Below are 26,504 nucleotides of genomic sequence, written 5' to 3' on the forward strand. Positions count from 1 at the left end.
TGCTGGGAATTCGGCAGTTAACAAAGTAGAAATGGTCCCTGTCTGTATAGAGTTTACAGCCTTGCCTCTCCTTTGCTGTTACTCTCCTCCTCCCTCTCTACTCCCCCCAAGCTCACATGGGACCTTTATGTGATGGACACTTTTTCTTTGGATATAATTTTATCCTCACAGAAAAGCTGCAAGAATAAGAATACAACAGAGAAACTTCATATATCCTTACCCAGATTTACTTACTGTTAACTTTTACATCATTTGCTTTATCATTACAAACTTGCACACTCACTCCTTACACACACACGCATGCACAAAATTACTTTTTCTGAATAATTTGAGAATAAATTACATACCTCATGGTCCTCTGCCCCTAAATACCTCAGTGTATGTGTTCTTTTTTTAATATCTTTTTTTTTTTTTTTTTAAGATTTTATTTATTTGTGAGAGAGACAATGAGAGACAGAGAGCATGAGAGGGAGGAGGGTCAGAGGGAGAAGCAGACTCCCTGCTGAGCAGGGAGCCCGATGTGGGACTTGATCCTGGGACTCCAGGATCATGACCTGAGCCGAAGGCAGTCGCTTAACCAACTGAGCCACCCAGGCGCCCTCAGTGTATGTGTTCTAAGAATAAGGACATTACCTTATATAATCATGGCACAGTTATCAACATAAGTAAATTTAAAACTGATAAGGCCCTTTAAATTTTTAAGGTCCTTTATTTTTGAATTTTTTTTTTTTTAAAAATCTGATCTCCACAGGGAAACAGACCTGAGGGTAGGAAACTAGCAAACACGGAGAAAAGGTTGTGGCATCATAAAGACTAGAGTCGGGGCTGGCCTGGCATGTGTGTGATCTGTGCTTGCTTTAATGTTTTGCCGTTGCCACCTTGAAACTCTTTATTTTTGAAAAAGCCTCATATTTTCATTTTGCACTGGACCCGGAGATTATGTAGCCGGTCCTGCCTAGCGTACCTGTGTACTGGGCTAGGAACTTCTAAATCTGATTTTGTAGGTAGTGTTGTCGATAAGGAAACTGAGGCTTAGAGGGATTTAAAATAATTCGGCTCAGGTTGCTGAGCTACCTCGTGGGACAGAGATTCGAACTTCAGTCTTTTTGATTCCATATCCGATGGCTGTCACATCGCTTTCATCTACTCCATGCCCCCACCTCTCCCCGCACTGTGGGGGCATGGAGTGCATTTGGAACTGTCCTTGCTCCTTTGCTCCTCAGGAACTCTATCTTCTGGTACCATCTTCTGGTACTATCTTTTGGTACCACAGGCTGTTTCTCTTTTTCTTCCTAAATCGCTAGGCTAAAGTGTTCACCCGAGGGCCATTTGGAAAACCTTAGTAAGTCGATAATTTTTGTCTCAAGGGAACTGCCCATGAGTAGTTTTTTTTTTTTTTTTTTTTTTTTTTTTGGATTTTATTTATTTGACAGACAGAGACATAGCAAGAGAGGGAACACAAGCAGGGGGAATGGGAGAGGGAGAAGCAGGCTTCCCGCGGAGAAGGGAGCCTGATGCGGGGCTCGATCCCAGGACCCCAGGATCATGACCTGAGCCAAAGGCAGACGCTTAACGACTGAGCCACCCAGGCGCCCCCCATGAGTAGTTTTCATCTTAATCTTCTCTCAGATTTATAGAGAAATCAAGAGAAAAGTCTGCCTATGGCCACTCCCTCATTCAACCCTATATCCCAATCGCAGCACCTGGTTTTCTTCATGCTCCCAGCTTTGGGAGTCCTTCTGTCGTCCTTTGGGATCTAAGGTCTGCTTCATTTCCAGAGTCTTCAGCTGGGAGTTGGAGAACTATCTGGAATCTGAGTTTCTGTGTTTGGGCGGGTCTTCCTGCTCTCAGACCTTCTTGATGCTCATTACTGGCCTGGTGCGTTCTAGGCCCCGGGAAGGCATCTGTGAACAGGACATTCACTGTTACTGTTCTCAGGAGTTTACATAGTTGTCCTCCCTGTGGCTGTGTCCCGTCTACATAGGATGGCTGTTAGGCAGAAAGAAAATTAATAAGCCAGGGTTGTTGTTGGGAAAAATAAGACGAGGAAAAAGGCTAAAGAAGTAGAATCACTTGACTTGAACAGGGCCTGCGAAAGAGGACGTGGAAGATGCACTGTTGAAGTTGTGGAGGATGACCACTCTCTATCTCATCCAGAAAGTGACAAAGGACTCGATTTTTCATTTTTGTAGAGTAATTTAGGTTAGGAACTTAGACTGTTGTGATAGAACTTGCACTGTGACAGGTTGAAAATTGTTCCCAGAGGAGCCAGTACGGTCCTTTCCTTGGTTTTCTTCCAGAAAGAGGGCTGGTATCTCCCTGCCTAGGTCATTTAAAGTCATCCTTGCCCTAAAGGTCATTTTTTGTTATTAAAATGTCCTCCCCAGACACTACAGGATTAGATTTTCAGAGGAGCCCATCTCCTTCCTGTCCTTACTGGTTTATGGCCATCCAATTCTCCCTGAAACCCGTTTCCCCTTCTCAGGAGAGTCTCTGATCAGCTGCACAAAGGGAAACAGCCCTGAAGGCGGCTGGGGCTGGAGTCAGCTCGCTGTGCAGAATGAGCCTTGCAGTTTGGTCCGGCCTTAGCCAGGCCTTGGCTTTGGCTGGCCTGGGAGACTTTCTGGAGATGTGGCTCTTTGGCCTGAGCTGTCGTCTGACTGCAGTCAGGGACTATGAGTTGTCCTCCACTCTGTACTCAGCAGAGCTTTGTTTAGAGGGAGGTTGTCTCATCATCTAGAATCTCCCTCTCCCCTTTCCCCCACTCTTCTCTTCCGTGGTTATCTTCATGTTTGCACTCCTCATGGGACCAATCTGTGTATGCATTGTTCTGGGCTTCAGGATTACCAGATAAGGGGGTTTGTATTATGATAACCACGCGTGCCTCCCATTTGAATGCACATATTGTAATCCCTTTTTAACTGACTATAAACCAAGCCAAACCTGGGCAGATAATATCATTTACTTTTTTATTAAACCCAGAGATGTCAGATGAAGGCATGTGAAATGCCATCCATGAAAATATCAGCTATGCAGAAGCACGGTTATTACATAAGCAAACAGTCCTGCTTTAGCTGGAGTGCTGGAGAGTACAAGTACTTCAGGTTTATTCTGGACTCTTAGGCTCCCTCTGTCCAGCCCCTCCTCCCAAGGGGGGCGGTCAATGGGCTCCTCTGTTCAAGGGTACAAGTGCCTCCTGAGTGCTATGGGGGAGTTTGAATATGTCACTCCTTAAGTTTTGAGCATTTAATTAAAGCTTCAGCCCCGAGAGAAGATACTTGTTTTAGTATATGTCGTAGTCAACAACTATTAGAGATTCCCATGTGCCTACCTATCTCTGGTTAATTCTCCTCTGTTGATGTTATAATTAACACTGATCAGAACTGATGGTAGATACCTAAAGCAATTGATGCTGATTTATAAAGTCTGGATACCTTTATTTATATCTGGATATGTGTTCACGCAACTCAAATGTCAATTGAATGTTCACATTTTCCCAGTCTCTACCGAAAGCCTCTCGAGTGCTGCAAGCGCCACTGGGGGTGAGCTCCTGCGTTTATAATAGGGCCTGTGCATAAAATCTTGCCTGGGAGGTCTCCGTTGTTTGTGTGGTTGGCTCCAGCTGACATCAAGCTCTGGGCCGACCAAGGATCGTATTTTGAATTATATTGACATCTCCATCAAACTGGTAGTGATGTGCCTGTGAAATTTTATGCTAACCTATAAAATTTAAAGCGACACGACCGATAGTCATCTTTCAAAAAAAAATGAGAACTTTTAATTTTAACGCCAAGGGTCTTGAAGGGGAGATCAATAAATCATCAAGGAAGCATCATTTCAAAGAGGCAGTCGGCCAAAGAGTGGCTCATCTTTGTCCTGTGGAACATAGCAATATTTAATATGGGTAATGCTTAGTTTGTTTTGGGATTCGGATGCTTAAAAATGTGTAGCAATTACTGCCCACTGATGCGTGTCAAGTTTTTAATGGAGGAGGAGGCCAAACTGGTTTATTTGACAAGCGTGTGTGATCTATAGGACATGTTCCATATCATTAGAATATGTAGCTCTCTCTCTCCAGTGATGAATGAACCAGCCATGGTGAGCCTGCTGTCTAGATAGAACCCTTGTTTCCGACAGTCTCAGCATAGTTTAGCAGTCATTGGAGAGAAGCTCTTCCTTGGTTCTCAGGTGGCATTTTTGTAGTACACTGGGTTTACAGTTCCTGGTTATACTCTGTGGCTAGCAATTAGTTCTTGCTGGCAGTAATGTTAAGCGTGTATACAAGGTATGTGGGAAGAACACTGTTTGGATTAGAAAGCCCAGTTTCAGGTAACCCCCGGCCCCTGCACTGTTGTGCAACATGAGTTTTGTGATCTTGGGCAAGTCATGAAGACTCTCTGAGGCTCAGCTTCCTCATCTATGGGGGCCAGATGATCGTGGTGCTCCTGCCCACTTCATACAGCTGTTGTCAGGTTCACGGAGCCATCTGTTCCTGAAAGGACTTTGTAAGGGGTAGACTGTAAAGGACCATGCAGGAGTGGCAAGGTTATCATGATTTCTGCCATTGGGCATTTAAGTACATTGCATACACCTTTGAGGAGCGCTTAACTTTTTCTTTGAAAATGAACTCACGGTAGTGTTCCGTTTTGTTCCATGGCACTTGATACAAAAGTTCTAGCAATTTTCTGGGATAGTCCTGACAGGGGTTTCGGAGCTTCCTATAATAGTGATTTCCTTAAATGCATTGGTGATGAATAGGCTATAGGTGTGTTCCATGCTGGTGTGTTTGAGTTGATACGTGAGCCTTACTGTTTTTAATCCATTTAACCTCAGGTCTGCAATGACTGCAGCAGCTTTCATCTAGTGAGTTGAGTCCATTGTAAATATAAACTGAGAGGAGATTTCCGGTGCTATCCCACAGAAACTCGGGGGCAAAAGTCTCTACCCTTCAGCGAGCTGTTCTTCTTTCATCTCTGTGATTCACATAGACCAAGTAATTGGATGGTGCTGCACTTACTTCAGGGCCAGATACTGCTCGGGAGGGCTAGTAAGTACAGATAGCCCTGAGTGGTCAGGGGATTTTGATGAAGGACTGGTGCCCAGTGTCCCCAGAATGACCTGAACCAGCTTGGGGTGAAGAAGGGAGGCTCAGACAGAACAATGCCACAGCGGATAGGTAGATACCCTCTGTTTTATGAAAGCCAATGTGCTTGCTCATCCTGAGAGCATGTCTCTCCCTGGAGCTCGTTGATTTTGCAAGTATGTGTAGGATTCTTGTTGGGGTTTCATCTGTCTGTGTAGTTACATTGGTGATTTTGCTATAGTATATTGAGGATTTGGGGTTTCCTGTGTAGTTGAGGGCACTGTGGAATTTCATAAAAGGAATTAAGCTCTAGTAATTCTCTTTGGTGCTCTACGAGGCTTTCAGATGAAAAAATAGATTGCAGGCTATAAATGACATGCTCAAGATCTCCAGACTATCTTATCTGGTGAAGAACACTGGCCCTGAAGACAGACTGTGGGGATTCAAATTTCAGGTCTATCACATTTCCTGGGCCAGCTCAAGGACGTTACTTGACTTCCCTCTGCCTCAGTTTCTACATTGGAAACTAGAGAAAGGATTATACTTAATTCACTCATACGGGCATTGTAAGGATTAAATAAAGTATGTTACAATGCTAGGAGAGGTGTCTGAAATATAGTCAGTGCTTCATAAATGTCAGTAATTCTCAAATGAAGTTCTCCATCATTTAAATACACCAATGGGAAGGGATTATTTCCTCCCTAGTTGAGGATTACTAAACTGGCTAGACTTTAAAAAATGGTATTTTTTTTCCCCCTGAATAAAAGAAGTAAATGCTAGTTCTAAAAAATTAAAATATAGTTAAATTTCATAAGAAAAGAAAAATACCTAGATATCCCATTGTTAATCTTTTTCATATATTTTTCTAGTCCTTCATTCTCTTTCTATACACAAATACTTTACATAATTAAAATATTGTATATTTAGTTTGTATCCTTTTTTTCATATAGAATGTCAGACATTCTCCTGGTAATGGCAATGTCTCAAACATTGTTAATGGCTAGACAGTATTCTAAAATATGAATACATATTTTATTAATCATTCCCTTGTTGATTGGCACTTAGATTGTTGGCAGTAATTGTAATAACTAGTACTAATGAAATATTCTTGTATATACATTTTTATATTTCTGATGGCTTTATTAAAATTTATGCTCTTAATTTACAATTTATCAGCAGTGTGTGTAAGGTCCTGTGAAATCAACTCCTCACTAAGTTACCGAGGCGCTTTGAGTTAAGGGGCTGGAGGACAGGGTCTGTGGAAGGGTGTGGTTGGACACCACCCAGAGGCTCTTTCACCGTGAAGTTACTTCTGCTCACCTCTAGTACTACTTTTGTACTACTTCGAATGCACATAAAACTGTGACTGTGCTTTAAAAATTGAATGGCTAATTTGAGATTATGGTTTTCCAGACAATTTTGCTTACTCAGCCTCTCTTTGTTCCCAAGCCAGAGGCCCTAACAGCTTCTGCCATCGTGGGAATATTCTCTAACTGGGAAGAGTGAGGAATTCTGAAGTTCGGTCTGAAATCTTGTAGATGGTTTTCATGACCTGAAGCATAGAGCCGGTGGGAAGGATCTGGACCCTGGAGTTAGCTTGAGTTTGAAGCCTGGTTCTAGCACAGCTGTGCAGTCTTGGACATCGTGTCCAACTTGAATCTGTTTCCTTATCTAAATTTAAAATAGGAGTACTAATATATCTCCTTGCAGAATTTTCATGAAGATTAGAGAAGGTAATGTTTACGGTGTTTGGTAAATGGTAGCTTTTATAATAATTGCCTCACAAAGCGATGTGGCTCCCATGTTTGTGTCAGTAGGTTTTCTAATTGGACTTGGGGGTCTCGGGGCAGACACGTGCCCTGAATTGGTCTGTCTCATTTTGGAATTATGTAACTGGTGAGATTAAGGTATGTCTGGAGATGGTATAGTGTATCACCTCTTCAGCATGTGACTTGATTAAATAAAGTTCTATCCAACCAGTGATTGGAGTGGCCATTCACTTAACTTCTGGATTTTGAGTACTTATTTGTCCAGGCCCTGGCAGGTGGCTCTTGGCCTATACTAGCTCATTTACTCTTCAGAAATAGCCTATGAGGTGGGTACTGCAGTCTCCACATGAGGCTATTTAGGCTTAGAGAGGCCCGCTTCCATTGGGTTGCCAGATTTAACAAATAAAAGTACAGGAAATATTGCATGGGACATACTTACACTAAAAAATTATTTGAAGTTTATCTGAAATTCAGACTTACTTGGGTGTTCTGTTTTATCTGGCCACCCTACCCATAAGCTTCCCCAAGATCATGCAGTGAATGAGGGACAAAGCTGGGACTTAGATTTTCCTCCATCTGACTCTGAAGCCCATGCTGTAGCCTGTTACTCTGTGATGTGTCTGTGAGAAATCAGAAGTAGAACTCAGGTGTGAAAGGTAAGGGCATTGCTGTCAGATGGCTTTAGGTTAAAGTCCTTCACTCATTGTAAATTGACAAGCTGAACTCGGAGACACTTTTCTCTTTTACCTGATTGGTGGAAGATAATTCCCTGGTAGGTCTAATGGTTAGAAATAGAGACAGCTAATGAGGGGTTATGAGATACCTATTATATATGCCAAGTACTGTGCTAGAACTACTCTGGAAAAAGCCCAATCTTTTCAAATGAGGATTTCAGGTAAGAAGTTAAACATTCCAAAGCTGTGTGGTTGTTGAGGTGACCCGGTGCTTCCTTTGACCCCGAAAGCCTGTTGACCTAGACTTGACATTATACATGACCTTCTGCTGGGAGAACTCTGGGGAGTAACTAGGGGTGACGTGTCAGTCATCCAGTGTCTCTGCCGACCCTAGAATAGGTGTTTCAGTATGAGTCTTTCCAACGGGCTGCACAGAGAATTACTTGCTGCCGCTGAAGAATTGGATATATAATATGGTGTAGATATTTCTGGACTCTCAAAAATCCATGAGTTTTCCTTGGTGGTCAAACGCATATTCAGGGGCCATGCCTGCTTTCTAGAGGCTCCTCCACCTGCTTGCTCACCCTGCCATTCAGGATAAACCTGAGGAACTGCCCATCGCTGTGGTGTTGGGCTTCATGTTTGAGCCATAGGTCAGCCTTTCCAGGGAGGAGCCTGGGGAGCTTTGATGGCTAGAGGGCAAGAAGCATGAGGAAGCTACTGGGAGAAGACTCCCTGTGGATGAGGAGGGGGAGGAGCAGTTTGCTCCCTTCCTCTCTCCTGACTCTCCCAGGATTGTGGTGGGGAATCTTTGGAAGAAAAGGGAAGGGGAGGTTCGCCAGTCTCTCTTGGGAGCACTTGGGTCTCCATCTATTTTCTGGACCGAGTGAGAAATTGACTAAAGATGCCTTTGCTTTTCAGGTAGCTTTGGTTCTGGCAAGTCAGAGGAACTAGAAACCCATCATTTGGCACTCATTTTGTGTCTTGGGAACACTAGTGTCTTTTTGTATAAGATTACCTAGGAGTATTAATCATTTGAACTATTTTAACAGGAGTGGGTATTTCTGAGATACCTCGAATTTGGGGGTACCACTCTACATTTAAAGTACTGGTTCGTTCAGATTAAACAATGAACTCCACTGCATTTCTAGGTTGATCTAAAGGATTTCAAGACTAATAACCATGGTATGATAAAGATACTACAAAATAATTGATTCTAAGCACTTTATGCGTATTAAATTATTGCAATAACATTTGAAGTGGGAACTATTATTATGCCTATGGTACAAATAAGGAAACCAAGGATCAGACCATTTAAGTAACTTACCCCAGATCACACAGATGGTTGGTGGCAGAGTCAGAATTTGAACCCAGGTAGATGGGCTCCTAAACTCTTAACTGCTATTTTGTATAGCTGTATGTGTGTGTGTGTGTGTGTGTGTGTGTGTGTGTGTGTGTGTGTATCTGATGCAGTCTTGCAAGAAGGATATCCTAATTATGCATACTCACACACACATCTTTGACATTCAGATTTCTCAGAGGATTTTTTTTCATAATTGAAGTATTTTTATTTTATGTACAATGAGTTGGCATTAAAGTAGGTATCTTGGATATCTGCAGTTAAGGTAGGTTATCTTGGATGACCAATTCAAGGAAGTTCACTTAATCCAACTTAATGAAGCCTATATCCTTCGCGTACTGACGGAAACACTGGCGGCACATATTGAGGCCGTATTTCTGGATCAGACCGTGCCGGTTTGAGCAGATGCGGCAAGAATGAAAACCCTGGCCAAATTTCCTCGGATGGCTCCAGTACAGCTGCTGGTGACCCATCTTGCTCTCTCGGATGCAACGAGGCAAAAGGCCAGATTTCTCGGAGGATTTAAGAGTAAACAGTGGGGTTTGCAAATTGGATGAGGGGCATGCCAATTGGGAAACAGGTGAATGGGAAGTGGGGTAGAGCATGATACCTCAGGGGAGAGGGATGGGTTAGTGGTCTGGGCTGGGTGGTCCTGATGGGGGTGGAGTAGAGGGGTTAATGCTGACATTTACAGAATAGGTAGTGCTGGGATTGTCAGGGGCTCAGCAGAAGCCAGGGAGAAGGAAATGGCAAGAGGCATTGATATTAGAGAATTCTGGGAGGAAGGGAGTTAATGCTCAGGATGGAGAGACCTAGTTACAACTCTTAAATGCAAGACTACAGTAAATTGCTTGTGAAAGACATGCCCTGTCTCTTTGTCTGTCTACCTATCTCTCTAAAGAAGTTGATAAAACATGCAAATAAATGCTTTTGTATATTTTAGGGAAAATTGTACTTTAATAATATGCTGGTTCATTCACTAAAAACTGGCTTTTTCAGACCCATTCTTGCTACTTAACTTGCCCACAGGGATGTGATTTTTACCTGAGAAGTAGCCATCACTGCCCAAGTATTTGGAAACTGTAACCTCTTTCATTCTAAATTGGAAACATTCCAGTCTCTTCTATAATCATGGCTATGTTTGTGTGTGGAATAAGGACAAAAATCAAGGAAAAGCATCAGCGCTGTCAATAATATGTGCTTACCCGGACTGGCACCAAAGTAGTGTACTGTGTAGAGGACCACAGATAGCTTATTTTTTAACAGACTGTTTTTGCCTCCAGTGGAGTGATGTTTGCTTCCGAGAGTGTGCGTGTCTGTGTGCGCGCTTCTGTGTGTCTCTGTGTGTGTGCATGTTCATTTTCTGCATTCAGCCTGCGTCACTACCATGGTAATCAGTGTTTCTCAATGGCCTCTGTAGGTGAGGAGGGTTTCTTTGAAGGCTAAAGAACTACACTTCCCAGACATTAAATGTGCATAATGCCTGGAGGGTTTTAAGCCCTGCACTAAGCATGCACGTCTCATACCCAAACTAGTCACAGCGCCTGCACTCCTACAATAGCGGCAGCCCTGAGCAGATGCTTCCAGTGCTCTTATCTGGCTGTGCTTTTCACTTTGGGACAAAGTTCTATAATCATATCTCACGGATTTATTTTCTCCACACTATAAAGCCTGAATTGTGAAGATCTCATCATGCCATAAAGGGCAGCATGAGCCAAGTTCTTGGGGCTGCTGAGGATTTCTTTGCCTTTTTTTTTTTTCTTTTCCTTTTTGGAGATGTGTTTCAGAAAAAGGCTTTGCCTTTAGAAAGAAATTTGACTGCTCTTGCCAATAATGTGTAACAATATTAAATTTAATGGCAGACCTTGAAGTGTATAAAAACTTAAGTCCAGAAAAAGGTAAGAGTCATACTACTAATTTTAAGGTAAGTGGAATAGTCCTAGTGAAAGATGGGATACATTTCTTATTTTATTTTATGTTTAGTTAGGTTAAAATGTTTATTTGAACTCTTGACAACATAATTGAGATATTCTATTTCAATGTGAGATGAAAACGTAAAGTATTTCTGATGAGGCAAAGTGGTTTTTTTCTTGCAAATGTATACTTCTGTAACAGTAAAATTTGCATGCTGATGAATTGGAAGTGCATTGTAATAAAGTGGTCAGTGACAAAACCATTGTATTCTTAGGTTACAAGTCAAGGATGTAGATATGCTTAAAAATTGTATTTGACACCGATGAACAGTGAGTTTTAATTTAAACATTTCTTATTCAGTTTGAATAATGAGTAAAGCTGTATTTTAACTTTCTACAATAATCTGGACACAATGATTCCCCATTTGTATCAGTTAAAGAGAGGCATGTGTAGTGAAAATAATTAGCTTTATAAAATGACATGGTTTAAGTACTCAGCATAGATAAAATGGAGGCAGAATCAATGTATCATGTTCTTAGAATCTGTCAGTTCCCATAGCATGAGAGGAACATTTGAAAGTATGAGTTAGGAGATCAGAAATTTAAAATATATGGAGATTGTTCTTGAATTATAAGGAATATTCCTGCCTGGTCAGACAGAATAAATGACATGTCAAGAAATGTCTTCTAAACTTGTCTTCCAACTGAGATTCATCTGTCATTTCACATTATTCATGTGCGTCTACTCAGATGTAACTTTATCATGTCAGTGCTCCACGTGAGAGCCTGTCTTGAGACTGTTGCTAGTTTATGGTATCAACTTCACTGTGTCATGTTCACAGTTCCAGCATTGATGCCTGCTTTTTATTCAAAATATAAATTAGACCATGGATGAGATTTCCGGAGCACAGCTGAGTTTTCGAAGCCTGAGAAGGACTTTTATATAGAAATAGGGTAGGATTTGGGGATTTGGTTAACTCAATATGCAGTTTGTCGGAAGGATTTTCCATTTAGAGTTTTGTCTCAATATGTTTGGAAACTCTCCTGTATGCTGAATATAGGAGTAAGTTGAAAGGCACAGCATACTATCAGGATTGTCTTTCTTTGCACATCACAGAAATAATGATGAAAATGATTTCCATTACTTTTACCATATAAGTAATCTTTAAGATTGAATTAAAGTTAAAGTGAAACATGATGGCAATTTGAGTGAATTTTTCTAGTTACATAAGCTTTTAAAGTGGATGAATGTAAGGTGTCTTGTTTCAGGGAAGATGTTTTCACGTACAGATGGTCTTATCAGAGGTTCTTTTTCATGAGCATATATTTCATATTTTACTTATTTTCAATTATTTTAATGATTCATTTTGCTGAGTGAAAAATTTCTTTACTGACTGCCCATCTTGGTATTAATCTTAGTGGATGGCAAGACTATTTTTAAAGAAAACTTTCTTTTGAATTCCAGAACAGTTTTAAGGGAAATATCTTAAATTATACAGATCAATTCCATTTCAGAGTGTATAAAATTAGTAGATTCTAATTTTCATCAAATCTGAGTTGTATTTATTATTAAACAGTGTAAGTGGAAGTGGTTTCAATTGATGAGGCTATAAAGTTGAAAAATGTTCATTCAGAACCAGAAAGACCAAAGAGAAGAAACCCGAGTTTTGATGGTATATCCCTAGTCTCAAAACTGTATATTAAGTGTAAAACTCATGTTTGCTCCTACATTGTGTCCTTATGCATTTACTTAGGAAGATATTATTAGCCTCAAATTTTAGTATAATGTACTAAGCCTCTGAGATGGAAGTCATCTCATAACCGTCAAAACTGTAAGGTACTTGAATTACAACATAAAAACAGAAGTCAGAGGAAGCTTCAGGCATGTAAGGCGAATGTTTTTATAATCTTGTTATGTCTATGAACCCCAACCTCCCTTTTAGCAACAAGAGCTAATACTACTTCTTACTTCACAAGGTTGTTATAAGAATTACTGGTATAATGCCTCTGAAAGCATTTGGAAGATAGAAAGACCCCAGAAATGTAAGATGATATAATTCTAGAAATAAGGTTAATGCACATTTCATCTACTTTAATTGAAGAGAAATTGTATTTGTTCAAGAGTGCAAATAAAAAACACTTTGACCTAGAACCTTGGTTGCATCTGCTACTAATTTTCCCCTTGGCTTACTATAACCTACATGACAGCAGTGTGCACACTGTGTATTGAACGCCTTATGCTGATGTCACTGTAGGAGTGAGTCCTAGATTTCTAGAGCAGGAAGAAACCATAGCTACCTTACTCTTTTAAGGAGGAAAAGAAAAATAGGCTGCACATTTTTCTCTAAGACATGAGGTAGATTTGTGGCTGGAATTGAGCCCTCCAATTCCCAGATCATGATGGCTGGACCTACTCTTTTTAATCATACGGATTTTTGCTTTTAGGAGATGCTAAACATTTTAGATACTTGTGATTTCTCTCTTTGTGTCATTTGAATTCTTTGTACAAGGGAGGGGAAAACTGAGAGTTTCTCATGGAATCCATAACTGTTAATAATTAATTGGTACAAAGATATATTGAATGCTTTATATACAAAGTGCTGGTGGGGGATATGAAAGTGAATAAAAGTATTAACCTTTTTTTCAGTAATTCATAGTATAGTACAAAGACAAGCTTATATCACTGTAATTATGGTAACACTGTAATAGAAGAACATTCCAGTGGTAGCTGGAGTGTGGAGAAGTAAGCAAAGGATTTCTGGAGGTAATATTTGAGCTAAGCCTTGAAGAATAAGAAGGATTATATCTGGTAGATAAGCAAGGATTGAAGATGAAGAAGTAGGCAAAGGCCGGGTGTTATAATAAAGACTTCATAATCCAGGCTAAGAAATTTGGACATTATTTCTCCCTGCTCCCTCCCTGCCCCCCACCCAAAGGAGAAGGTTTTAAGCTGGGGAGAGATTAATCTGATTTGAATTTCAGAAAGATCTCTGACAGCAGTTTAGAGACTGAGGGGAGAGATGCGACTAGAGCAAGGGAGACCAGGCGGCTCTTGCAGTAGATAGGTGAGAGTACAATGGTCTCAGCTTTCTTAGCTTAGACCTTTCACGAGAAAATATTGGACTCTGAAGTCTACATTGGTGTCCTTTGCCCCTGATCAAAGCTGCCCTAGAATTCACACTGCTTCTTCCTCTGTATGCACATTTTATCTAGTTACTATCTTGCATTTGATTCGAATATATTAGCTATAAGTAGGTAATTACCTGATGTGAAATTTAACATTTCTGCTCTTACTAAGTTTATAACCTCTTTTTATTAGACAGAATTTTGCCTGATTATGAGTAGCTCTGTTTTTCTTTTTTAAAAGATTTTTATTTATTTATTTGAGAGAGAGAGAGAGAGCACGAGAGAGAACACAAGGTTGGGAGAGGGACAAGTAGGCTTCCCGCCAAGCAGGGAGCCAGATATGGGGCTCCATTCAAGGACCCTGGGATCATGACCTGAGCCGAAGGAAGACACTTAACCAGCTGAGCCACCCAGGCGTCCCTCTGTTTTTCTTCTACAGAGAACGAGAAATGTTTTCCCCAAGAAGCTCAGAGCACTCCAACTCAACCTTTTTTAGGTTATAAGACATTGATTTGAATGTTGTCATGCTGCTTGTGTAATCAGTCCAAATATAACAGAGTAGGGAGGTCAGTGGCCATATCTTGGTATTAAATTTTTAAAAAATTACTATTTCCCTATTTAATGAAGAAAGTGAAGCTCATGACACTATGTACTTTATTCTGTTTCATAGATCAATTAGTCTAGTTCTGAACTATCTAGTAGGGTGAGTTCTTTATCATTGTTCTTATTCAATTTTTTTTTTGCTCTTTTCATGTACCTTCTGTTCTAGATAAATTTTAGAAATAGCCTGGATAGTCCCCAAAGTAATTCTGTTTGGATTCTTTTTTTTTTAAATTGGGATTGCATTGATTATGGAATAACTGAGGTGAATCACTAACTTTAAGACACTGAATTCTGCCTTTCAGGAGCATAGTAGGACTCACTAAATTTTAAGTCTTTTTTTAATGTCAGTAAAGATTTAGAGTTTTTTTTTTTTAAGATTTTTTTGAGAGAGAGAGAGAGCATGACAGCATGACAGCATGAGTGGAAGGCAGGGGCAGAGGGAGAAGGAGAGAGAATCTCGAGCAGACTCCCTGCTGAGCACGGAGCCTGACACGGGGCTCCACTCACTGCTTGATCCCAGGACCCTGAAATCATGACCTGAACTGATGAAACCAAGAGTCAGACGCTTAATCGACTGAGCTACCCAGGCACCCCTAGAGTTATTTTTCTTCATGTAGGTTGTCTACATTTCTTGTCAGGTTAATTCTTGTGGTGGTTTTAGTTGGTATTGTGAAGGGGCTTCATGACTTTGAGCATGTTGAAACACCACAGTTTTGCTCAAGGGTCAGCACTTGCATGCTGTGACGATGTTACCAATCTGGACATCCCTGAAGCAGGGGGACAGGTGCACAGACATGTTCTTGTGGTGTTTCTTGAAGCGGTTGTACTTTTGGATGTAGTGGAGGTAGTCTTGGTGGGCGACAGTGGTCTTCTTCATCTTCATGTTGGTCACCACACCAGACAGAATGTGCCTTTGGATAGAGACATTACCAATAAAGGGGCATTTCTTGTCAATATACATGCCCTCTGTGACCTCCTTGGGAATCTTGAAGCCCAGACTGATATTTTTGTAGTATCACGGGAGCTTCTACTTGCCATTTTCTCCAAGCGGGACCCTCTTATTTTGAAAGATGGTCAGCTGCTTTTGGTAGGCACGCTCAGTCTGAATGTATGCCATTTTAAACACGGTAGTATGAAAGAACTAGTACAAGAAGTCTGTTTTCTTCTCTTAACCCTCTCCACCTCTTTCCTAAATAAATTACTTTTAACTCTTTTACTATCCTTTTCATAGGGTTTTAGTGTTACTTTCATATCTCTGAATGATATATTTATAGTACTCTCTGTTGATTTTTCCATTTTTGATATCATCTATTGATTTTCTTCTATGGTAGATGAGGAATTAGCTCGCTAGTAGCATCCCCACATCTCTTTCAGTTACTTTATTGGTTGGCTATCTTTGTAACTTTAACAATTTCACTTACACTTTTTTCCCCTGCTCTGCCAAATAGAAATTACTCTACCTAATGATCATAGCACTCCCTTTACCAATCCTTTCTCTCACTTGTCCCTCCTTACTTTTCGCACATATAATAATTTTTTCATTCTTTTTCAGTATTCATCATTACTCCTTCCATGTTTCAATCATAGGTTGATTTTAAAAGTTTAATATCAATAAGCAAAGTTTACATACTATGACTGCATAAAGTTATGTGATTGTGACTACATGAATGTTCACCAGAGCAAGTAATCACCTAATTTAATTTTTAATTGCTTAATTTTAGTTAAGGATACTGCTTCAGAACATGGTATCTGAGGAAAAAAGGGTAGATTCTGGAGATTTCTATACCAGATGATGGCATCAAATTCATTAAAAAAAATCGAGTACTTAAAAGTCATTTTGAAAACTAACAATCTTCATCATAACTCAATGAGATGAGTAAAGTTGTTATCTCAACTTTGGGGATGATGAGTCTGAGGTACAGAGAGCAAAATAACTTGCCCCAGGTCATAGTGTAATTTTGTAATTGGTAGAGCTGACATTTGAATACTGTTGGCCTACTTTGGAGCCTGGACTTGCAGTCAGGTTTTCTGTTAGTGATGCTGTTACTTTCTTGGAGTTGGTAAGATACAGAGGCAAGAAACAATTGACTGCCTTCTCTGTTAAAAAAAAAAAAAAAATCATTACCATTTTTATAGAGACATCTTGGTTTAATTTCTTCTCTCTGCATATGGTGTTCCCTGGAGTAAATGGGCCTGCAGCTGAGTACTTCCTGATTAAGAGAAGGAAGAGCTGTGAGGTAGTTGACATTGGGCTTGGCATAGGGAAGCAGTGGAGGTAAGAATGGGTATAGGGTGGGACCAGATCTTGCAAGGTTTTTAATATCCCCCTGAGGAGTTTGGGCTGGATCTAATGAAGAAGGAAAGAAGACGATGAGCTTTGGAGTTGATGGGTGATATAAAAGTAGTAGTTGAGGAAAAAAGAGTGGTATTTTAAGAGAACGTGGTATTTTGGGGGAAAAAAGAAGTACCATGAAGGATTGATAAACGGTTCTGCAATCTACTGGAGAAATTGGTTCAGCATATCAAGGCCATGAACCCTAGGCATGGAGGTTTTTACAAACGATCCACTGCTATCTCTAATTACTTGTCAACAAAACAGAAGCTATCATGAGTGAGTTAAGAGTCCTTCAGCTGTCTCTTTGAAGAAAGGTAAATGATTATTTCTATTGATCTGTTTAAAGAGTAAGTCATGATTGTGGATGTGTGTAATATAAGGTTTTCATCTAATTCAGTGAACTGTTGCTTCTTGCCTTTTAAAATCAGGGTCCGTATTGTCTGTTTTTGCAGGTAGGTTGTGAAAAGATAAACCTTTAGAGAATATACAGGCAGGGGGTCTGAGACACCCCTCCTCCCAAATATAGATATAAAATCAGAAGAGAAGGGACAAAATAAAAGACAGCTTTAAAGGACTGCTGTGTTACTCTCTCTTTTATAATTTCTCCTTGCACATTTTTTCTCTCATATCTAAGTTCATTTGTCATCATTTGCCCTTTTCTTTATTCTTTATTTTGAATGTCCAAAATTATATCTGATGACTATTTTTAAAAAATCAAGCAGTATTGATTCATATTAAGTACTAAGTAAAATTGCTCCTCGCCTTTCTCACTCCTTAGATGTCACCATAGTTGTTACTTCATTTGGCGTCCTTCCAGGAGTGCGTGTAAATGTGTGTACACACATACAGAAAGGAGCCACTCCACTAGTGGAGGTCCCACAGGGAACTACACTTGTATGTGATGAAGAAGGACAATGAAAAATATAAATCGTGTGGGCCATGTCACAACCTACCTTCCCGTTGCTACTTGTTGAGCCCCCATAGGAACATGAGACAGGACTTCAGCCTGGATCTAGTAACTAAATGCCTCTTATATTGTGAGCGTTCTCTTGGTGTTAAGGTTTTAAGGTTAACTTCAGTTATTTTGTGCTTTCCTTATTCTCTCATTTTTGCATTTTTAAAATTTACTCACTTCTTTTCTCATGTTCTTACTGGTGTTTTGAAAAATGAAAAGGCCAGAAAATCTGCTTGGAAAATGAGAGAAGGCAGGCATGGGGAGTATAATAAATAGGGATATATAAATTTTGGTGGTGGGATGGGGAGGGAGAGGGACCATGTCTCAAGTTGCTTCTTTATCATGTGATTTTAATCTTACATAAAGAATTTGGCCAGAGCTCTTCTCATAGTCATTCTGGTGCATAGTCATTCTGAACTTTATTTCATATTCTCTATTTACTTACTTTTTCCTGTCTCAAATGTCTACCTTTTTTCCTGAAGAAGTGGTGGATGGAAGCAAGATATACACAAGGGGACAAAGGAGGAATAAAAGGAACGAAGAATGAAGCTGTTCCATTCTCCTTACGCTTGCGTTTCTTACTTTTCCCACGCTGGGCACTCACTCTTCTACTGGTTGTGATTTTTCCTCCACAAAGTCTTCCTTTTTGTTTCTAAATTTCCTTGCCCTAGTTTTCTCATTTCCCTTCTCTTTTCACAGAAATAAAATTTAGACTATATTTGATTTATAAAGCGATATGCGAGTCCATGAAGATGAGAATCCATGGTTGCGTATTACCCTGGCTCTGATGTGTATTAGCTGTAACACGTTGGAGCAGTTGCCTACTCTTTTATTTGGTCTACGAGATCGTCCTAAGATGCTTTCCATGATTTTTCTTGTTCTAAGTTCAGAGAAGTATCATTAAGAACCAACACAAAGCAACACAAATATTGGCAAAAGCCCTGAAGAGCATAGAGAGCAACAAAGTGTTGGAGTTCTGAAGTTGTCAGTGGTCAGTGCAAATAATGTCTGCAGCCCTGGCTAACGTTCTCTTTCTATTCACCGGGTGGATATCACCCTTATTTGAGGAGGGAGTTCAGTTTTGGTCACTGCATTTAAAGAAGGTGGTGGGGAAAGCAGCATATGATAAGGTATAGTAACAGAATGGAAAATGGGTTCTTTCCTTAAGAACAGGTCAAGTTTAAGAGGCTGGACATAACATTTCTTGGTTGAACCATCCACTTTTATAATTCTGTGGCTTCTAACTGTTGTTTTTTTTTTTCTTTTTTTAATTTCTTCTTTTGAGTAATACGTGTGTGTGTGTGAGGGGGGGATTCCATGCCCTTGCTTTTTTGTGCTACTTCTTTATCCTGTACTCATGTATTATTGTCTTCCAGATACAATTCTAAGTTTACACTTCTTTGTTCAATTTCTTTAATTCTCATTTACTCAATACTTAAATTTATTTTCTTGTTTTTTATTCATATTGCTGGGATCTTTTCCCATTCTCACATGCAACCTGTTCTCTTCTTTCTTTATCATTTCTTTGTTTCTTTGTATCCCCAATGAGAAAAGAAGGACACTAGTGTCAGGGAGAGCCCCAGAAGTTCTAATCTAGGACTTTTTCAATGTTCTGGTGCAGTGGGGGGCGGGAGGAGAGTTATGGGATTTGGAGTAAAATAGCAGCAGGAAACAACCAAAAGTTCTAATAACAGCTTAACTCTTTGGGTAATCACTTGGGTCAATTTCTCTGGCACTCATTTTCCTCATTTAAAAAAATACTGATTCTGTGCCTTTCAAAGAATTGCAAAGATTAATGAGATGATGTGTGTGACAAGTCTTGCCCAGTGGTTGGTACCTAAGCCTTAAGTAAATGTTACATCTTTCCCCTAGTCACATATGCCTGCTCATTTTAGTATCTGTGTTACACACACACACACACACACACACACACACACACACACCTTTCTTTCCCTCAGGATTGACAATCTGTATCAGTTTTCTCTTTGTATTTTTCCTCTAACCCTTGTGTACTTACCCTTTTGCCTAGCTACTACATAACCAAAACCAAAGTCAAGCATATGACAAAGGTGTGAAAGAAAAAAACCTAAGGGACTAGTAAGTTAAACAAGTCCTTAGTTGATTTTAATTAGCAAGGCAGCTTATTATTTAGAGTACATAAATGTGGAAACACATTTCCTACTCAATTCTGATAATCACAGCTTACCCACAATACTCCATATCCCCTGAGGACTAATATTTGATCGTTTGTTCTAACTTGTTTCACGCTGTTTTTCAAATCTAAAAGTTGCTCAGCTTCTAGTCACTTAGACTGTTGCATAAATTAAGCACCCTGTCCCCTTACCAAAGGTAACTTCTCAGGGTTGTGGATTAAGGATTTTCCACAAGCCAAAGAGGATGTTTTAAAAAATACAAAGAAGAGGACTGAAAAATTTTTAACCGTGTTCTCAAAAATTAAAAGAATGAAATACAGTTGTGTGTGTGTGTTTTACCTTACCTGACAGGCAAAGGATAAGAAAACACAAACCAAAAAAACCCCAGGTGGTATCTAGTGTCGGCAGAGGTGTGTGAAAATGGGCACTTTTCTGTACTGCCAGTGGGAATTTGAATTAGTGTTTCTGGATGTCAGTTTGACAGTAGACGAACGCTTCAGCTCAGTGGCTTTACTTCCAGAAACTATTCCTATAAAAGCACTTGCACATTTGCATAAAGATATGGTGATAGGAATGTTTATTGCAGTATGTTTTTTTGTAATAGCAAGAAAAGGCGAACAACCTAAACGTACACTAGTAGACAGTTTTTTCTTAATGCCTAAATGTATGTGCATAAAAAAAGGTAACGTAAGCTCCGAAGTTTATGCCTCGAACTAGTAATACCAGTTATCTTTGACTACAGGATTATGTATTATTTTGTTCTTCCTAATCCTTTGCACATTTGTAATTAGCATATATTCCATTGAGAAAAGATAAAAATCAAATCTACTTAAAAAAATCTGGTTATTAATATATAGGCTCCCAGCTGTGCTCTGATTAGGCCAGTGCTGTCCCGAGACCCTTGAGGTGATCTCACTGCTTTCAGCCTCTTCTTCTGGTTGGGTGTGCTAACAGCAGGTCTCTTGTTCTTTCCAAGTCCTTTTTCCTCAGTGTTGTACTTTTCCGATGTTCATCTTTGCTGCCTCTTCTTTGTTGCTTAGGTAGTAAACCACCGTCAAACCATTTAGAACAATTTGTTCTTTCTTGAAGGCATCCTTTGTTTTTCTGGATATATCCCTTGTCAGAAATATGATCTCTTCTGCCTCATGAGCCTGGTAAACTCCATCTTTCATACCTCTGCCGCATTACTTAAGGCATACTAGCCATTGTAAAATTATTAAAGCTCTGTATCCTTAGGGCTTAATACACATTTCATGCTGCTTTCACAGGTGTTCCTGGGTGAGTGGTTCTCTTCCAGGTGGTGATTCAGGGGCTCAGGCTCCTTCTGTCTTGTGGTTCTGCTCTTGTCAACATAGGACTCACAAGGTTGCCCGAGGTGTGTCCCCTCTCCAGCCAACTGAAAGGGGAAAAGAAAATAGAGAATCACGTGCAGATTTTCATGAGGAAATTTTAATGGGCAAGGCCTAAATTCTACTGGCCAGAACCTAAGCGCATGGCCAGACCTAACCACAAAGGAGCCTGGGAAGTGTAGTCTGTGTGTGCCCTGGAGGAAGAGGAAATGAATGGGTTTTGGTGAACACATAGTAAATGCTGCCTTAATAGGCAGAAGCTCAACTCCTAGTTCCAGGTCTCGCTGTGTAATGTCTTCAAGTTCTTGAATTTATTTGAGCATTAGTTTTCTTATTTATAAAGTGAGCACACTAAGACCTATCCACTACAATGTGTTGGTATGAAGGTTAAATTTTGAGTCATCCTAATGAAATAGCTTCATAAACTCTGAGATGTTATGCAAATACAAGGAGGACACTTTCCTGAACACAGATCTCACCATTTGGCTTTTTTAAAAAAGTGTACCTGACTTGTAGATTAGACCATGAATTGGCAAACTACAACCTGTGGGCCAAACCTGGCCAGCTGTCTATTTTTGTAAATAAAGCTTTATTAGAACACAGCCATGTTCCATAGTTTATGCATTTTCTCAGGCTGCTCTTGCACTACATGCAAAGTTGAATGAGACTGTATGGCTGCAAAACCTACAGTGTTTACCATCTGGCTCTTTACAAAAGAAGTTTGCCAACCTTTGGACTAGACTGTGAGTGTCTGCGGTATTATTCATTTGTATTTAATAGTGTCTGAGATGTAGCATATGCCCCGGGAATCTTTACTGAGGGGCTGAAATCTCTTTGTAGAGCCCTGTAGTTCAGAAATTATGCAGCTGGAAGGCAATTTCAGTAGGAAAGATGCCCCTTCATAGAGAGGATGAACACTATGGGCTCCTTTGCACTCTTAGAATAGCCAAATAGCCAAGATAATCAGGCACTCTGAGTTCCCAGCTGAATCCCCACTACTGTGTTGCCTTTGCCAGGTTCTTTTCTAAACATAAGGAAATGCCCTTTCTAGAACATCATTATAATTGGTACAGTCATCAAACTGTTTATAGTGTACCACTATTCAACTCATTATGGTTGGCAAATATTAAGTGCATGATTATTGCAGGGAGTAAAAAGCAGAGTAATGGACAGTTGACTGAGAAATGCTTTGATATTACAAGTGCACTGTCACATTAATGTTGGTTTCTGCTTGTTACATAGCCTGACTTTTGCTAGTTTGAAGACATAACAGCCTGAACAACAGTGGTACAAACTTGATATAGTCATTCTTTTCCTCTAATGATTGGCAAAATGAGAGTTTCTGTCAACCAGTCAATACAAATCAGCATTTAGCATATAGAGATAGTAAGCGAGATGATGGAGGGGAGGTTCATTGACCTAACATTGATTGATGTCCAGTAGCTGTTATGCATCGTGCATTGTACTAAGTGCCAAGGATGGTAGGATAAATAAGCCCATCATCCCTGCTTGAGGCACATAGAGCTTAGTGAAAGAAGATATGGAAAGAATGGGCAGATCTCTCCTTACCTTTGACAGATAGGGAGAATTTTGCTGGGAGATACTTTTATAGGCATTAATATCTGGAGCAACAGTTCCTTCAACTGTAATAATCAGGAGATTGAATACTTTGGCTGGTTTATAGAAAAGTAGGGGGAGGGGGCAGAAGAGGAGAGAGAATAAGAGAACAAAAGATTTCAGCAGTTAGTTAATGATAGAACTGGGTCAAGATTTACTTCTCCATGCGTATTCTTAGTTACCCAAATCTAACCAAAGGCACTTGTCTAAATTGATTAAATCACATTTACAAAAGAGGTGTTTTTTTTTTTTTTAAAATTTTTATTTATTTATTTATTTGACAGAGACAGCTAAAGCAGGAACACAAGCAGGGGTAATGGGAGAGGGAGAAGCAGGCCTCCCGCTGAGCAGGGAGCCCGATGCGGGGCTCGATCCCAGGACCCTGGGATCATGACCTGAGCCGAAGGCAGACGCTTAACGACTGAGCCACCCAGGCGCCCCACAAAAGAGGCGTTTTTGCAGGGACAGGGTCTCATTCCACTTGGTATCCTTAGAATAGACATAATGTCCTACATGGAGTCTATGCTCAATAATTGTTTATTGATAAAATATTTGGAATTTTGCGATTGGAACGAAAGATTTAATACCCTTTTTAATTACAAAACAAAGGGAGAAAGAAATACATATACCTAGAAGGCAAAGATCAATGAATAGTTCAGAGTTCTCACTGGGGCTGGGATATTTGGTTGCAATGCATTCTCTGTGCTCTCTGCCCTCCTACTTTGTCTAGTCTCAGGCTTGTGATCAAAAAGCTTTTAGATGATGACAGTTGTTCCTCTAATTCTTGTGACTGTCCCCATCATAAGCTCGTCTAAGCAGTGCTTTCAAGGTCTTTTATTGAACTACACAGGTGATAGGCTCCCAGCTGGGATATGGAAGATGGCAGCTTCAATTTGGGTCAGTTGTTAGGCTTTCTCTATAAATTCTGCTGATTCACTAAGGGGACCATCCTCCCCTTTTCTTCAACATGCCCATTCTTCATGCGGCATTATGTTTGAAAACTACAGGCAGATAGGGATTTGGGCTATATGGGATGTTCTGCAGAACACATCAGACCTGTGTTATTTGGTAAATTTCATATGAAATTGAATTACCTATGAAGTCACCCTAAGGGAGCCCCTCATCCTAAGGTAGCATAAGAAAAAGAAAATTGTCAATTTATTTTCCAACAAGTGATTTTTTTTAAAAAAAGGAACATGTTGACTTTCTTTTAATAATGTAAAATCCAAATGCACAAAAGATGAGACAAAACTCATGAGACTGATGTGGGTAAACAGGTAGAAGAATTATTTTAGCCACCCACCCCCACTACTCTACTCCTGCTGTAGTTGAAATAATTTAGCTAAAGTTCAGGTGCAGCTATAGTTAGAGCACCTCTGATACTAGGATATTAGGAGAGAATATATGTTTCTCGGAGACAGAAACAGTACTGTTTTCCTTCATAAATCTCTACACCCCTTAAGATAGTGTTGTGTACATGACAGGTTTCTAGGAGCTATTAACTACTGAAACGTCCTTATTGTATAAGACCTACTTTTGCCGGCTGGAAATGGCCTTGGAGTTTCCTGCTGCAATCTCAATTTCAGATGCCTTTAGTTTCTGCAGCATTCTTAAGAACATCAGAATTTGCTCTGAGAGTTAGCTTGGAGAGAGAATAGGTCAGTAAAAGTGGCTGTTGACTTCCGAAAAGAATACAGCTCCAAAGATGGTGTGTTCAGATGGTCACAGGTCTGAGGTTTTAAGAGAAGTTTGACTTTCGATTGTGTTGAGCCTGTTAGGACCATGACACAGAGTGGGCAGCGCCTTTATAGTTCAGGTGCAGGTGCTTTCTCGAAAGGGCCCTGCGTTCTAGAAAACGTCTGGCTCCCCCATCCATGGATATAGATAATGAGTCTAAGAAATGCTTTCCATGTTAAGTAAATCACATAGCGGGCCTTTGGCATACTAGTGTCAAATGAAGCAGAAAGGTCTTTCTTCTAATGATCGACTGATGTTTGAAAAAGACTAGGTGTGAATGAACATCTCCCCCCTGGCAGGTGCTCAGGAGCAGGAAAGGAATATTCTCCAGTTTAGAGCTCCAGAAGGCTCCTTGGTCCTTCAGATATCCTCTGTTATCCTGATGGACTAGGAACTTAAATGACCTGTGCCCAGCATCCTTCATGGTCTTCAGCTCTATTGTTTCTTGATGCTTCAAAGAAACTGGGGAGGCTTGGTTTCCAGTGACTGGTGGGTGGTGATGGGCTCCACACATTTCCAAACGGGATAGCTAGGGAGACAGTTTGGATTTTTGCCTTTCAATGTGGTACTGCCTTGTTGAGCTTTAACTCATGACAGGTAGGTAAGTTGATTCTGTGGTCTGCTGGGTAATTATGTGTTCTAAGTAAGATTAACTTCTTAATTACTTCGAAGGAGAAGCTGTAATATTGAACTGTGATTGTTTTTGGCAGGCAGCCAGGGAGAAAGCACAGTTCAATGTGTGACTACTTCTTTCCAACTATGAAAGGCATACCTGTAGGTAGGATCATTTAACCACTGGATCAGGACAGACTGAAGTAGTTGCATCAAACATGAATAGAGATTAAATGTGGAAACAAACTTCTTTACACTCAAGTTTTATTTTTTAAGGAATATTCTTTACTAAATTATTTTGTACTTTACTGATAAAGCTTAAGGAGTAAATAATGGGAAATGATTGGGAATATCTTTTCTTTTTCTCAAAAGGACAGTTTCAGATTTTATAATTCGATAAATATTTTTGAAATAATAGAAGGGAGGGAAAATTCTGTTTCCTGCCACTCTCCTAAGTTCTCTGGCTGGGGCCCTGTAAGTTGGATGGACAAAAGGCAGAATAATAAGAAAAAACATACACTTTTTAAGAAAAGATTTTATTTATTTGACAGAGAGAGACACAGCATGAGAGGGAACACAAGCAGGGGGAGTGGGAGAGGGAGAAGTAGGCTTCCCACTGAGCAGGGACCCCGATGCGGGGCTCGATCCCAGGACGCTGGCATCACGACCTGAGCCGAAGGCAGACGCTTAATGACTGAGCCACCCAGGTGCCCCAAAACATACACATTTTTAATATAAGTTCTATATGACACAGGAGCCTTCATAAAGTAATGAAGAGCTAAAGGAACAGTTGAGCCTGAGTGTTTTTATACTAGGTTTGATGAAGAATAAAAAAAAAAAAAAAAAGCCTTAGGACAAAAGGGTGTGAGCTAAGGGTAGTAAACTGGGAGAAACAACACTGGCTCTATGTTTGGATTTCTCCTGGCATCCCTGTCTTCACAGGTAAGGATGTGCTTTATAAGGAGGTTTAGGAAGGGCACCTCTCACAAGAGAGCGTTATGTATGACCTACTTCGGAGGAAAAGGAAGAAGTCAGAGAGTTCTTCCTGTACCTGCCACGTCAAATATTCAATATGCCGAGGTGCCATATTTTGGAGTAGTGTATTCTGATTCCATTAATATTATTATTATAAAGTTAAACTGTGAGTTCTAACTATTTCCTCTAATCCTTTACTTGTGCTAATCAGTACCCAGCTGAAGGGTGACCCTCTGCAAATCT

The 26,504-nt window shown here is 40.1% G+C and overlaps 2 protein-coding genes across 10 annotated transcripts in view; one reads left to right on the plus strand and one right to left on the minus strand.

Annotated features, from left to right (window-relative positions):
- The window catches only part of PLCH1 (phospholipase C eta 1), a 203,495-nt gene that overhangs the window by 46,353 nt on the left and 130,638 nt on the right, over nucleotides 1-26,504 (plus strand). For 4 of the 9 annotated variants that reach the window (XM_032408393.1, XM_032408394.1, XM_032408401.1 and 1 more), the window contains exon 1: nucleotides 9,084-9,466. The exons of 4 other annotated variants lie outside the window; for them this stretch is intronic. In XM_032408393.1, coding sequence (XP_032264284.1) covers nucleotides 9,373-9,466 — 94 coding nt within the window. In that variant the 5' untranslated portion in view covers nucleotides 9,084-9,372. Of the gene's footprint in view, nucleotides 1-9,083; nucleotides 9,467-10,184; nucleotides 10,785-26,504 lie in introns of those variants that run through there. One more of the 9 variants, XM_032408400.1, reaches the window with a different exon arrangement.
- Nucleotides 9,084-9,385, minus strand: LOC116634908 (40S ribosomal protein S29-like). The gene has a single exon (XM_032408403.1). The coding sequence runs from the start codon at nucleotides 9,357-9,359 to the stop codon at nucleotides 9,189-9,191; it is 171 nt and encodes a 56-aa protein (XP_032264294.1). The 5' UTR covers nucleotides 9,360-9,385; the 3' UTR covers nucleotides 9,084-9,188.

This window comes from Phoca vitulina, unplaced genomic scaffold (assembly GCF_004348235.1).
Source record: "Phoca vitulina isolate PV1807 unplaced genomic scaffold, GSC_HSeal_1.0 scaffold10, whole genome shotgun sequence".
Classification (NCBI taxonomy): Eukaryota; Metazoa; Chordata; class Mammalia; order Carnivora; family Phocidae; genus Phoca; species Phoca vitulina.